The 16303-nt window shown below is 37.2% G+C and overlaps 1 protein-coding gene across 1 annotated transcript in view; it reads left to right on the top strand.

Moving 5' to 3' along the window:
• cep112 (centrosomal protein 112) overlaps positions 1 to 16303 on the top strand; it is a gene marked incomplete at its 3' end in the record, with an annotated part of 211975 nt that overhangs the window by 13016 nt on the left and 182656 nt on the right. The window contains exons 5-8 of the mRNA XM_084108946.1: positions 2143 to 2224; positions 4074 to 4148; positions 9838 to 9885; positions 11215 to 11286. Of these exons, the coding sequence (XP_083965072.1) occupies positions 2143 to 2224; positions 4074 to 4148; positions 9838 to 9885; positions 11215 to 11286 (277 nt within the window). The remainder of the gene's footprint in view (positions 1 to 2142; positions 2225 to 4073; positions 4149 to 9837; positions 9886 to 11214; positions 11287 to 16303) is intronic.

Below are 16303 nucleotides of genomic sequence, written 5' to 3'. Positions count from 1 at the left end.
GTGATTGAGCATTGATACAGGTTAACGTTTGGCTCTTGTTTAAAGGGGTGGTATAATGCCCTTTTCACAAGATGCAAAATAAGTCTCTGATGTCCCCAGAGTGTGTGTGTGAAGTTTAAGCTCAAAATACCCCACAGATATTGTTATATAGCATGTTAAAATTAGGGATGTCCCGATCAGGTTTTTTTGCCTCCGAGTTGATTTTGAGTATCTACCGATACCGAGTCCCGATCCGATACTTAGATAAAAAAGAATAAAGAAGAGCAAAAAAAAAACAGATCCAGGATGTTCCTTATTTTTTTATTTAATTCACCTTATTTTAACATTCAACAACTCTTACAAACAGAGCACTTCTGTGAGGTAGCTTGAACAATCATTTATGTAATAAATAACTTTTAATAATAATAATTTTCGGTGCGTGAATGCGGGGGTTGCGCATAATTTAAACCATTTTTTCTCGCATCTGTGATTTTTTTTTTTTAAATCATTTGCTCTGAGATGAAGAAAATATATTTGTGCGGGAATTTCTCGCACTATAAAAGCTAATAGTCGCTTTTTTCTCGCTTTTATAGTGCGAGAAATTCCCGCACAAATATATTTGCTTCATCTCAGAGCAAATGATTTAAAAAAAATTCACAGATGCGAGAAAAAATGTCAAACTGTCTTTTATTTTCGAATTTAATTCCTCAATCAGCGCTGGACCGGCTTTCTCTCTTTCTCTGTCTTCCGCTCCGCTGAGCCCTGGCCGTAGACAGATCATATGTTTCACGCTGTCAATGCAGTGGTCTGCGTTGCGCTGATCTTATTCACACTATCGAGTGTAGGTGCAGCATTCTAACATTGAGTCATAATGAGCTGTTTGTGAAGAAATTATCCGCTTCCAAATTATGCCATTTTAATCAAGAAACTGAAACATTAAAAAACATGTTGCTCTTTCTTTATGGTGTGCGAGTGATAGAGCGCAGCAGCAACGAACCAACTGATCAGCTCGCAGCGTAACAACATTGAATGCTCGGCCGAACAGCTGATCATAGATATATTTATGGAGATGAAAAATAATAAGGCGCCCTGTCCTTATTATTTTTCATCTCCATAAATATATCTAGTAGTAAAGCTAATGCAAGGGCTAGAAATCTATTAATCTTTTGCTGATACTTCCTTGTCATCATGGAGAGCGCAGTTCATGGTTGCATAGCAACGACAGACGCCACAGAGAGCAAGCGCTTGTGGAAAGAAGGAGACAGCGGTGCGCCCGCGCTTTCCACTTGGTTTTACACATCATACGTCTTTGCAACAAAGTGATGTCATGCCGCACGCGTTGCTGTTTCTGTGTGGAGTCAAAAGGGTCTAACTCTGTGCCACCGCATAACTATAGATGTGTTAAAAAATAATGAGAATATATATACATATATATCCGAGTCCTGATCGGGAGGTAACGTCCGATTCCGATCGAGTCTGAAACCACGTGATCGGGCCCGATTTCCGATCACGTGATCGGATCTGAACATCCCTAGTTAAAATGGTTGTCACTTTTTGTGGGTGAGCAAAAACACACCGTTTTGTGTCTGTTCATTTAAATGCAAATGAGCTGCTGCTCCCGGCGCAGGGGGCGGAGCTTCAAGACCTTGTGTGTGTGTGTGTGTGTGTGTGTGTTAGCATCTTGTATTACCTCAAACATTCATGCACTGAAAATTTCAAAAACTTTTAGCCTTTTATGTTCAAACCAGAGTCAGACAATGATGGAGAAACTCAAGAAGAAGTGACAACATGTAGACAACCGTTCTGAATGGTTAGTTGATGAATTTATGTAGCTGATGTGTAGTTATCTTCTAGTCATTGATTAGCATATTCTGTCTTGATAATCTATAAATCGTGTTCAGGGGGCGGGTGATGTCACTAACCCGGGAAGAAGCTCATTGTAGTTCCTACCAGCCGTTTGCTGTAGTCCTTAAAAAGTGATTTCTGTAAAAGCAAATATCTCCCTTTGCTTTGAACTTTGAGCGTTGTAACTTTGCAGATGTTGTTTATGCCCAAACAGCAACATTACACACTAACTAAAGTTAGAAAAGTGAAATCACAATCAACCACACCTTTAAAATTGAAGCATCTGAATGAGCATCTGAAATCTTTTGTCCTCCGCAGGAACTTGCTCAGCGATAAGACACCGGCTAGACCCTTGTCCTCGAGTCCCGTCAAACGCGATATCAAGGATGATGCAAAGATGGTGAGTGTTAGGATTTCTACTTATCCAAGATCTGGCCTCTCAGCCTCAACTTCCTTCAATAAAACACCGAAACCAACATGACCACACAAACACAAAGCTGTAGACCTCACAGGAGTATATTCACCGATCGGCCACACAGAATCACCGTGACCTTTCAAACCAACAAAACTTCTATATCTGTGGGTTATAACCAGGATTGTTCCCATGTGTCCTGGTTTTTATCAGGTATTTGGGTTCAGACACCTTCCTGTAATGTGAGTTGTTTGCTCGATGTGAACTATCCCCTTCCCTCAGTCCTATTACGCTTCAACAGTATCCACTAGAATTGAGCTTTATTGGACATTTCCTTGCTTCTCATTCCTGACGAGCCAAAGCTGAACTCAGGAAACTGAACTTGGAACAACAGTTCCCTGGAAACTTTTCAAATTATATAGAGCTCTTTAAAGAGCTGGATTCTCCTTATAAAAAGAGCAGCGCCTCGAAACAAAGAGGGGCGGGACGTCATGTGACCCTCTCAGGAATTTACAGATGTGAAAGCAGAAATGATGTGGAACAGTAAAACATCTGGTGTGCCATGAGGAGAGTATGTCTATTTCTATAAACTATTTAAATATTTATTTGATTTGTGGCAATATACATTACACAATATACATTACACAATATACATTACACAATATACATATACAATATACTTAATGTTTAGTAGGGATGCACCGAAATAAAAAATTTGACTGATACCGATAACCGATAATTCTTATATTTAAAAGCCGATAACCGATATATTGGCCGATAAATCTAAATCCAAATTTTTATATAATTTTTGAGAGCCTGATTAAAAAAAAAAAAAAGTCTCACCATTAAAATCCATGTCCCAAACACACAATTATAATAATGTTCTCGTTATAATTTTATGTAGCCGATATGAGAGACTGTTGCACTGAACTGTATTTTCTTTTTTTGAAGTGATTCCAATCATATTTCAAGTCAAACATGTCATGCCATGAGGAGAGTATGTCCATTTCTATATCAAAAATCTATAAACATTTGAATATTTATTTAATTTGTGACAATATACATAACTTAATGTTTAGTAGGGATGCACCGATATGTAAATTTTGGCCGATACCGGTAACCGATAATTCTTTATGAAAGCCGATAACCGATATATTGGCAGATAAATCTAAATCCAAATTTGTATATAATTTTTGAGAGCCTGATTACAAAAACAAAAGTCTCACCATTAAAAGCCATGTCCCAAACACACAATTATAATGATGTTCTCATGATAATTTTATGTAGCCGATATGACAGACTGTTGGACTTTACTGCATTTTCCTTTATTGAAGTGATTTCAATCATATTTCAAGCGATTCAAAACCATCATGTTGAACAGTGTGCATCTGAAGCGTCTCAACTGAAGGAAATAATTATTTATCGGCTTTAAGATATCGGACAAATTTTCTTATCAGGCCGATAACAATAACATTAAAAATGAACATATATCGACCGATACCGATATGGTGACCGATACTGATATATCGCGCATCCCTAATATTTTATAACAGTTTTGCTTTATTTTTCAAACTTCTCTTTTGATTCATACAGTATCTTTCAGAGCTTACAATGAATAGTCAATATGTTCTTCCAAATGATAAAAATAGTGGATTAAAGTGGTTTTCAAAGGTTGTTACTGACTGAGGAATGTTAGATTATAATGTTATTATCATGAGTTGAAGCTTTGTAAGGTTTGATGATCTCTGCCCTTGTCTAGCAGGTTTAGTTTGGTGAATCTCCATCCCTGGACATGGTTTTCCGTGTCTTTGTTCCTCACTGTGTTTTTCTCCTCCAGGCGGAGGCGCACAGGAGGCTCGTCTCCTCTGATGGTAGTGACTTTGAGGCTCGCTTCAACAGCTGGAACCTGGGGGTAAAGTTGGAGGATTTTTCAAATATCTCCCCCCTTTATCCACCCATTCCTTTAAAATTCAGTTTTCACCACGTATTTTCATATATGAGCGACCATTTCATGTGAACTGACTGTCATGGTTACCTTCACTGATCATTTTAGCATTGATGACAGTGGAAACATAATTTGCCTAATGGTGTGAAACAATGCTAATTCATCACTGCACTTCAACGTGCAGTATTTCATCAAAAAACCTGGCCAGTTTAACAAGGTGCAGTGTCATGCCAAGCGCATTTAAATGAGGTCGTTGGCATTCTTCGCAGAGCACACATGCTTATTACAGGATCTTCACCAAAATCAGCACTATATTGGTCCCCATACCATTATCGTTGCACTATTGAAAATGGCCATTAAGTGTATTTTTTGCTTATAACAACAGCAGTAATTCATCAACTGATGATGAAAGGATGGAGAAGAGTTTCAGGTTCACTTTCAGCATCTGAACGAGCTGATTCAGGTATCTGGATCAAAGTCTCAGTAAAGTACATCCTTTACAACTTACCACACACAAGCAAGCTAGATATCGTGCATGCCAGTTTTGTGGGTGTATTTGCAGTGTTGCCTGATGTGCATAATTCATTTGCTAAACCACGTATGTGCAAATATTGTATTTTCTGGAAAATAAGATGCACCTAGTTCAAATTGCATTGTTGAGAGAAAAGGTAACACTTTATTTTACTGTGTCCTTGTTATAATACCAGTAAATTATGCATAATTACATGCAACTAACCCTCAACCAAATCCTAATCCTACCCTAACCCTATAGTAAGTACATGTAGTTAATTATTATTACTCAGTACTTAAATATATAATTACACTGTAACAATGACACCTTAAAATAAAGTGTAACCAGAGAAAATAAAAAAAAACACAGATAAGTTACATTGGTGTATGTCACATTTTATTATTACATTCGGAAATAATGTAATATATTGACAAATAAAACAAAACGTTTACAAACAATTATGCATCGCCTCACTCCTCGACAAATCCTATAAATTCATTATCGTATTTAGAACAGAACAGGAATGAAAAATATAAGTATAAAACTACTGTAAATTATTGTTTGTCATTCATTATAAACATAATTTATTATAAATGTCATGCATCAAGTCTAAACACATTTATTAAAAGCTAAACTGAAACTGCCTGCATGTGGGAAATTACGCTATACGAATAATCTTTTGTGTGCTTGACATTAATTGTGTTTTGGAATAGTGTTTATAGCTTGAAAATATTGATTGCCTAGACTTTCAGTGGATAGACAAAAAAATAGGAGATAATATAACTGATATCTATATGGCAGGTTTTCCCTGCGGTATCAAAATTTGTATTGAATATCGGTATTTTTAAAGTCCCCCCCCCCCAATAATTGTATCACTTAAAACGGCAAAATTTCAAACCAAAATGACATATGTAAAAAAAAAAAAATCCTTCAAAACATTTCTTCATCCCTTAAAATAGCTTGAATATAACTCGACACCCTTGCCTCATTTAGTATGCGTGGTTCTATGAATATGCAAATGAGCCCCGCCTCCACTCACTCACTCAGCTCAGAGATCCACTGGTTGACGATCACACGTTGATCTGATTGGTTACAAGGTAATTTGTGACGTCAGAAACACCAGCGATTTCAAAGCGTGTTTTTGAGTCTTTGGTTCACTGCTTACACATGATTACACAATTTACACATGGTTTGTCATAAAGCATATTAAAAACACCACATACTAGACATATAAACAACATTAGCAACTTGATTTTCACCACAGGGGGACTTTAAGGTATCTTATCAAAATTTGAAATTGCATTATCGTGACAACACACAATTTTGTACAGTATATATTCCCGAAAATGTCACTATCAGTGGCCGTAGTTCATTTTTAGCGCATCCTGAGTTTGAGTTCTTAGTTAAACCTTAAAATTAAACAAAAAAGAGAAAGCATAGCATTGCTTGCCATGGATGACTACACCATGTGGGAGGAAAAATGTGCTGCAGCGATTGCTCAACACGTTGGCATGCTAAGTTCCTGGGTTCAAAGCGTTTGAAGCTTTATAGGACTGTGTTGGCCTCCAGATTTCCTCAATAGCCACTTCTGACTTCCCAGCAAATTGCGAAACCTTGTTTCATCAGAAAGTTTATGCAGAAAAACAAGAGTCTGAACTCTGCTGTAATCAGAGAGTGTAGTGTTGAGATAAGTATATGTGCACTAGTGGCTCCGGGCCCCTGTTTTCTGTGGGCACTGATGCTGGGCTAATCGACATCTGCATCGTGTGTGGACGTGAAGCGTAGCACTGGAAACCGATGCGATAACACACTCCTGCCGTCCAGTGCTGTGGCCTGAAGATTCAGAAATAGTTCAGGGCCCGTATTTATCAAGCCTCTGAGAATTACTCACAAGAACACTGCCTTAAAGGTGCGTTGTGTAATATTTAGGAGGATCTGTTCACAGAAATGCAATATCATATACATATCTATGTTTTCAGTGGTGTATAAAGATCTTACATAGTGAACCGTTATGTTTTTATGACCTTAGAATGAGCCATTTCTATCTACACACACACACGTTTCTACAGTGGCCCTGAATGGACAAACGCATTTCATCACTATGTTGTTCTTCGTGTAAAGAAGCTATAGCTAAAGTCAGTGAATAAAACACTGACACAATGATGAACAGGTAACAATAATAATCACAATAACAAATCAGTTTACTAAATGATTAAGTAAACCTAATTTCTTAATTTATCTTCGTAAAGAAACCTCATCGCTTAACTGGCTACTCTCTGCTGTCTCAGACGACGATATCACTTCCTGTCGGCCACTGTAACTTCTTTTGGGTGCAATTCGCAACCTCACCACTGGATGGCGCTAAACATTACACACTGCACCTTTAAGAGTAAAAAAATTCTTGGCTCCAAAGCTGTGCTTTAAAGTTAGTTATCAAGCATCTCAGTCGTAATTTAAGTGAAGTCTAGGACTAAATCTTGAGTGTCATTCTTAGAGATGATTCACGACACTTTGCTGTGCCACAAACGGGATTTTGGATGACGACATATAGGCATGGACTGGCAACTCCTACACTCTAAAAACAGCTGGGTTGTTTCAACCCATGTTTGGGTCAAATATGGACAAACCCAACCAAGGGTTTACATTTTTTTTCATTACATTTTAAACCCAACGGTTCCGTTTGTCCATATTCGACCCAAACATGGGTTGAAACAACCCAGCATTTTTTAGAGTGTAACCACTTGAGAGACCTCTCGAGCTGTCTTAAATAACCAACAGTGATTCTTAGCTTTAAGAAATTTGATAACTTGCTTTTATTCTTAAGTTTGAAAGCAGGAATAAGTTTCATGAATTCTCAGCACTTAAGACTAAAATGGCACTTTGAGAAGCTTGATAAATACGGGCCCAGAGCCACATCACACTCATGCTGTGTTTGAGCTCTTATCGAACACTTTTTACTGGGTAACTTAACTTTCATAAAGTAGCAGTGTGTAAATTCTGTTGCTGCTAATCTCACCAAAATGGAATTGCAAAACAAGGACTGTTTGCAAATGGTTTACTAGACACTTCCCCAATGTTTGGTTGAGCCAGAACACACCATCACACTCTTCATAAGTCAACCTACAGATTACTTATAGTTGACTCTGTTGACTTTTCACACTATGTGTGGATTCTTGGCACAACACACTTTTGAAACTTAACACCCAATCCTCTTTACGCATAGTGTGAAACATTGTTTGTTGGGTCATATATATACCAACAAACATATATTTGCTCTGCTTGAGGCCCCTAATAGGCACCGGTCCCTGGTTGAGAACCACTGTTTTAGACCTCATTGACAAGCATAAGCATAATTGCTGTGAAATACTATTAATTTTAATTATTTGTTATGCTTGTATATTACATCTGTCCATTTCTCCAAACACGTGAATAAAGTAGGCTTTTCCCAACAGCCATTTTACTAGCCTTGGCTTTGTAACCAGTGGAATCTCATATACTTACCTATATTTAAGCTTCTTAAAAATAAGACTAAGACTCATACCCTTCCCATTATAAAATTACCTTAAAAAGTGGGGCTTTTAGAGGGGGTCTTGATCATTACATTTTAAATAAATTCTAAGGCAAAAGAACAAGAATGTACAAAATGCCAATCTTGGGTGCTATAATAATGATTAAAATAAAAATAAAACATAACAAATAGATGTTGGGTTTGAAGTACCAACATTTAAGGGTAGTCACTAAAGAAAAAAAAATAGGAGGAAAAAAATGGCCAAGGTTTTTTAGACAACTTGAGATGCTGAGAAGAGCCGCATTGAACTTTGTGTGGATGTTTGGTGCAATTATGACTCAGACATTTTTTTTCCTGTGATTTGTGTCATTTTGTTGTATTGAACTAGGTGTGAACAGGGTTTTAGAATGTGGTATACAAAAACTTTGGGTCGGTAAAGTGTTTGAGGGGGATAAAACTTTACCTAAGTATTAATATGAGCCAGATATTGTTATTTATTTCTTTTTTAAAGTCAAACTATTGGCTTCATTATTAACTGTAACGGTGGCTGTCCCAAATCACATTTGATTGATTAATAATGTACAGTGGGGAGAACAACTGTACAAACAGGTGCAGTTAATACAGGTAATGAGTGGAGAACAGGAGGGCTTCTTAAAGAAAAACTTACAGGTCTGTGAGAGCCGGAATTCTTACTGGTTGGTAGGTGATCAAATACTTCTTACTGGTTGGTAGGTGATCAAATACAATAAAATGCAAATTAATTACTTAAAAAATCATACAATGTGATTTTCTGGATTTTTGTTTTAGATTCCGTCACTCACAGTTGAAGAGTACCTATGATAAAAATTACTTCTAGACTTCTACATGCTTTGTAAGTGGGAAAACCTGCAAAATCGGCAGTGTATCAAATACTTGTTCTCCCCACTGTAAATGTAATTAAATTGTTCGGGCACCAGACAAGTCAAAACTTGTCAAGTAAAAAAAAAAAATTAATACATTTCAGTTTCCCGGAAAATAAGTCAAACCACCAATACACAAAATGAATGCCTTCCGATACCCACAATAACACATAATAGGGGCTTAAATGACAAACATTCGTAAATTGAAGGGTTTCAGGTCAAAAAATGTTATTTAAGAAAACATAAAACAGTTCACTTTTCACACAGCATTTGTATTTTTTCTTTCCCTCAAATGACAAAAGAATGAATGAAAACTAACAGTAAGGAAATTGCTGCTCACGTTCAAGTTGGATTTCACTGAAGTTAAATGAAATGTTTCAGTCGTGGTCCGTCTCATTATGTGTTAGACGTGTCTTCTACGGTCTCATCGATGAGGACAGACTCCTATAGCTCACAGATTATGGGTTATGGTGACAAAACACAAACTCAGTGTAGGGAAGAAGAGTTTTTAAAAAGAAGGGGAAATGGCCTCGCTTCACACAATGCCTCTGTGGGCTCGAGGTCTGATTTCTGTAAACACAGCCAGTGTAGGGAAGAGACTGTACTTAATGACTCTCTTTGAAGTCTTTCCAGATTGTTTATGACAAATAAAAGGAGGTCAGAGGTGGACGGGAGATGTTTGGGACTTACCAAAAGAGGAGGAGAGTAAAGTTGTGTTGTATTGTTTTATTTTTACAGATAGAAAACCCCAGATATCTGCGTGAGAACCCTGTCCCTCTGTCTCCGGTAAGTGAAACAACATTGATCTCCACGCATTTACAGTTAAATCATTTCAATTAAAGCATCACATGTTCAAGGAAACAGGCAAATAAAGAACAAAAAACAATTTCGAGAAACAGAACAAATATAAACAGAAGATACACACTAAGTAATCAGTGCTTTCTTGTATTCAGAAATCTAACAGCAGTTGAAAGTAAATCTAAATTATTGGGCCAGCTCAAAGCATACAGCAAGGCACTGACACTGCATTTCTGGCCATTGAAACAAAAAAGGAAAACAAAAATGCTAAATTTCATGCATTTAGTCACTAAAAAAACACTTAATGAAAAAGTGACCAGAAAGGGTAATCTCTCTCGAGTTTTTCATTCTAATATTTGGTGCTACCAAAACTGTAGAACTGTTATTGCAACTTTTTTCTTAATCATTTTGGTATCGACAGTACTTTTGACCAGGGATGCACCGATATGAACATTTTGGTCGATACTGATAACCGATAATTCTATATATTGGAAAGCCGATAACTGATATATTGGCCGATAAATCTAAATCCAATTATATATATATATATTTGGATTTAGATTTATCGGCCAATATATCGGCCATGTTGCACTTTACTGTATTTGATTAATGATTAATCATTTTGGTATCGACAGTACTTTTGATTAGGGATGTACCGATATGAAAATTTTGGCCGATACCGATAACTGATAATTCTTTGTATTTGAAAGCCGATAACTGATATATTGGCCGATAAATCTAAATCCAATTATATATATATATATATATATATATATATACTTTACTGTATTTGATTAATGATTAATCATTTTGGTATCGACAGTACTTTTGATCAGGGATGCACCGATATGAAAATTTTGGCCGATACCGATAACCGATAATTCTTTATATTTGAAAGCCGATAACTGATATATTGGCTGTTAAATCTATTTATTTTTTTTGATTTAGATTTATCGGCCAATATATCAGTTCTCATTATAATTTTATGTAGCCGATATGAGAGGCTTGTGCTGCACATGTTGCACTTTACTGTATTTTCCTTTTTTTGAAGTGATTCCACTCATATTTCAAGCAATTCATATCCATCATGTTGAACAGTGCGCATCTGAAGAGTCTCAGCTGAAGGAAATAACACATTATTTATCGGCTTTAATATTTCAGCCAAATTTTCTTATCGGGCCGATAACGATAACATTACAAATGAACGTATATCTGCCGAAACTGAAATGGTGGCCGATATATCGTTCATCCCTACTTTTGACATCCCAAGTTTTTCCGTATTTGCTCATTTTTTGTCTCTGTCTTTTATATTGATAGATTTACAAGTCGAGTCTTGGTAGAAACAGCACTCTTTGTGACGAGACCTCCCCAGTGAAAGCCGATAAGGAGGTAGGAACTTGAAGTTCTCTTAAAGTGCTTGTAATGTGCTGTAAATGGCTTCAAACTGGTCCAGTCCCCTATAGTTCATCTAAAAGTGAACAATGACAGTCTCATTGCATGGAAAAGAACAGCATAATTCTGCTAAACGTCTTAATTTCTTCACAAAACCAAGACATCCCTACGGGTTTGGGACGACATGATTAAATGATGACAGGATTTTCACTTAACCAGTGACTTTTTCTTCAGTGCTGCTGTCTTGTTGAGATTTGTCATCCACCACACTTTTCCACTTCTTAAGTAAATGGTGTGTGATGGCTGGTTGCTTTTAATAAACTCAAGAAAGCAATGCTGGATGACAGCTTGCACACACCTTACCAAAGCCAGCCTCTCTGAGTTTCGCTTGTTTAGGGACACCGACTTCTCCTAAGAGCTTTACAAGCCCTGTTTGTGATGACAGTTTCCCGCTGTATGTGGGTTTAAGCTGAAAATCCCATAGAACAAGCTTCTCTTTGATGTCAGTTGACTGGTATTGTTGAATATAGTGAGCGTGACCTGCTGTAATCACATTTCCTCTGGGAAGAGCAGTGCTCAATTAGGTCAACTTCAGTCAAACAGCATCATCAGTGTTCTTCTTCACTAGAATACAGCCGTTTCCAAAACAGCTAAACACTCTTTTGAAACGGCACTCAAAGGGAAAGTTCACCCAAAAATGAAAATTAGCCCATGATTTACTCACCCTCAAGTCGTCCTAGGTGTATATGACATTCTTCTTTCAGACGAATACAATCAGAGTTATGTTAAAAAATGTCTTGGTTCTTCCAAGCTTTATAATGGCAGTGAATGGCTGTTTCTGTTTTGAAGTCCATAAAAGTGAATCCACCTGTGATAAAAGTGCATCTATCCATCATATAAGTGCATCTATCCATCATAAAAGTGCATCTATCCATGATGAAAGTGCATCTATCCATGATGAAAGTGCATCTGTCCATCATAAAAGTGCATCTATCCATGATAAAAGTGCATCTATCCATCATAAAAGTGTATCTATCCATCTATCCATCATAAAAGTGCATCCATCCATCATAAAAGTGCATCTATCCATCATAAAAGTGCATCTATCCATCATAAAAGTGCATCTATCCATGATGAAAGTGCATCTATCCATCATAAAAGTGCATCTATCCATGATGAAAGTGCATCTATCCATCATAAAAGCACATCTATCCATCATAAAAGTGCATCTATCCATCATAAAAGCGCATCTATCCATCTAAAAGCGCATCTATCCATCATAAAAGCACATCTATCCATCATAAAAGCACATCTATCCATCATAAAAGCGCATCTATCCATCATAAAAGTGCATCTATCCATCATAAAAGCGCATCTATCCATCATAAAAGTGCATCTATCCATGATAAAAGTGCATCTATCCATCATAAAAGTGCATCTATCCATCATAAAAGCGCATCTATTCATCTATCCATCATAAAAGTGCATCTATCATCATAAAAGTGCATCTATCCATCATAAAAGCGCATCTATCCATCATAAAAGCGCATCTATTCATCTATCCATCATAAAAGTGCATCTGTCATCATAAAAGTGCATCTGTCATCATAAAAGTTGTTACTCTTTCACCCGTAAATGTACGGCTGTCTGCCGGAAGCTAGTTATTTTAGTCGATAAAGTTTTAAATATGGATATTTTTCTTACACGAACGCATAGCTTCACTTCAGAAGGCCTTTATTAACCCCTCAGAGCCGTGTGGAGCACTTTAACCATGGATAGATGCACTTTGATGGACTTCAAAACTGGCATTATAAAGCTTATACATTTTTTAACATAACTCAGATTGTGTTCGTCTGAAAGAAGAACGTCATATACACCTAGGATGGCTTGAGGGTGAGTAAATCATGGGCTAATTTTCATTTTTGGGTGAACTTTCCCTTTAAGTCTCCAGGGCTGACGTTTGAAAGAGAAAGCCACCACATTAACTTTTTTAGCGAAGAGATCCTGAGATTAGCAAAAACATTGTTTTGCTGTAAGCAGAGTAAATTGCGCCTGCGTTGGGCTGTAGAGCGTGGTAATTAATAACAGGTGGCAGCGAGAGGAACGTTTGAGTTATTGTCTGAAGAAACGTTCCCAGGTAATGGGGTGAAGGGTGAGTCAAACGTACCTCAGGAGCTGCTAGGCTTTGATGAAGGGAAATGATGCGTGAGTTGCCCTTCGCTGCCCCTGATTGAAATGACTGTAGAGTTGAGGGCAGAGAAAAACAAAGCTCATTACCGGCACTACTTTTGGTGTGCGTTCTTGGCGTTGTGCCACGCCATTATTGTTTACTCTTTCTTTGCAATCTGAAATGATGGGTTCTATCTTTATTTCTCCATATGTACGTTTCCTGAAAACTGTATGTAGACTCGTTTTGCTACCTTTTCTTGTTGTGGTGGGACATGTTATGATTTCAACGTTAGTAAAAACAGCATAGAAGTTAGCGTTTAGAGATTTAGAGCAATCATCTGATGAATCACGGTCTGTGAGTCACTTCAAAACTCTGATTCTGTGTTTTGTTTGCAGCATCACACAAAAAGATTCTAGTCTCGTGGCATTTTTCCATATAATAAAATATTTTTTTGTAAAAACTATTATTATGTTTATGTACATATTATTATGTATTAGTGCACTGGTGCATATAAAATCAAACTTCTCTGCATCTATTCATGATAAAAGTGCATCTATCCATCATAAAAGTGCATCTATCCATCATAAAAGTGCATCTATCCATCATAAAAGTGCATCTATTCATCATAAAAGTCCATCTATCCATCATAAAAGTGCATCTATCAATCATAAAAGTGTATCTATCCATCTTAAAAGTGCATCTATTCATCATAAAAGTGCATCTATCCATCATAAAAGTCCATCTATCAATCATAAAAGTGCATCTATCCATCATAAAAGTGCATCTATTCATCATAAAAGTGCATCCATCCATCATAAAAGTCCATCTATCAATCATAAAAGTGCATCTATCCATCATAAAAGTCCAACTATCAATCATAAAAGTGCATCTATCCATCATAAAAGTGCATCTGTCCATCATAAAAGTCCATGTATCAATCATAAAAGTGCATCTATCCATCATAAAAGTGCATCTATTCATCATAAAAGTGCATCCATCCATCATAAAAGTCCAACTATCAATCATAAAAGTCCATCTATCAATCATAAAAGTGCATCTATCCATCATAAAAGTGCGTCTGTCCATCATAAAAGTCCATCTATCAATCATAAAAGTGCATCTATCCATCATAAAAGTGCATCTATTCATCATAAAAGTGCATCTATCCATCAAAAAACTCTATTTTTAGTGCAACATAAACCTATTTTAAAGAGTCACAACATGGCGTATATCACATTTTTTGGAAATCCAGCGTTTAGTTGATCCTGATAAGCGCTCATTGTCAGTTGTATACACGATGACTTGCTTTTTCCATGAGGGGGTTTGGCATCATCCAGGAGCAACGTTAAATAATGTGACAGGCACGTCATCTGGAAATCTTGTTGAATTCAACCAATCAGATGACGACTTTGAAACTCCTAAAGTGTGTTTCCAATTGTCATATTCAGACGTTCATCCAGCGGTCCGTGGGTGTGTGACGTCTGAGAATAGGATTACCCAGGGTTAACTATTTCAAGTGTGAAAAGCCCTATTCTGTGGTCTATCCTATGTATTTGACAATCACTTTTTTTTTTTTTTGCATCAACAAATTTCAGTTGTGTTATTGTGTTATTTTCCTTCATAGAGCCAAGCCAGTGATCCGATTGAGATGTCATCAGTGTGTCTGGGGAAGCTTTCTGGTGAAAAGTCACCCAGATTTTGACTCTCAAAATAGCTGGAATCACAGACTCGACCCGCAGTGTGGCGCTAAAACGTAGCAGGCGTTTTGTGAAAGCATTCCCTAAGGAAACGCCGGGCAAAGAAAAGACATAACAGCTGCTCTCGTCTCCTTCGCACCGTCTTTATCTCTCCTCCTCCTCCCACCCTTCCATCTCTCCTTCTACTCTTCAAAAAGCCCTGCGTCTCTGTGAGTTTAACAGGAGTAAAAGCACCAATGTCATTCGCTTCACTGATTCCAGGGAATCTGAAAACCCGGAGGTGTGCGCTCGCCCGCCGCACCCTTTCAGACGAGAGTTTCAGAATGCCACTGATGTAGTTTGACAAACTTTTCTAAAAGCACCAATTGAAGCTTAAAAAAAAAGAAAAAAAGACAAGAAACGAAAAGAAAAAAGCGCCGCCCACGTTTGCATCTGCGCTGCCGGGATGTGTTTGACTGCGTGGCTTCAATCAGTGCAATCTCCTCCTCTGACAGGTCTCTTGTGGTCTCTGAGATTGCACAAGAAGAGTCGTACGCAAAGCGAGAGCTGTTTCTCAGGGTTGACTGGAAGTAGGGCAGGTGACTGGAGCAAACTGTGTGTTTTGCTCTAAGAAGATCCCTTCCAGCCTCCGGATAATGCTGTCAGGAGACAAATTTATGCGTTTGGTTTCTATAAATTGTGTCTGGACATTGATTTTAGGGTTTATTCATGAAGCCTGTCTGATCATACACTCAAAAAATTAATTTTTGCCTCTTGTTCAATTTAATGAATTAAAATAAGTTAAAGTAACACGCTTGTTTAATATTTTGTCACAACTTAATTTAATTGTGTTCAATCAACCTAATATATTTAAAACCGAAGTTTACTTAATTAATTTGTGTGAAAACTACATGAATCATTTTTGTTGACAACTAACTGGGCAGTGGATCTGTAGTTCCCAGCATGCTTTGCAAGGGACTGCATTAGGAGGGAAAATTTAGTGATTAAAGTGTTATATTATGTGTTTTTCTGTAAATGGAAAGATGTTGTTAGTTAATGTTAGTGTTTAATATTCGGTTATGTTAGAAACTTAGAGGATTTTCTGTAATGTTTTTGGATTTTGTGGTTACCATTATGCAGAAGAGTGGCGACTGTGTTTAGTTTAGGG

This window comes from Abramis brama (genome assembly GCF_963993115.1).
Source record: "Abramis brama genome assembly, chromosome: 1".
Classification (NCBI taxonomy): Eukaryota; Metazoa; Chordata; class Actinopteri; order Cypriniformes; family Leuciscidae; genus Abramis; species Abramis brama.
This window is presented reverse-complemented; position numbering and strand designations above follow the sequence as displayed.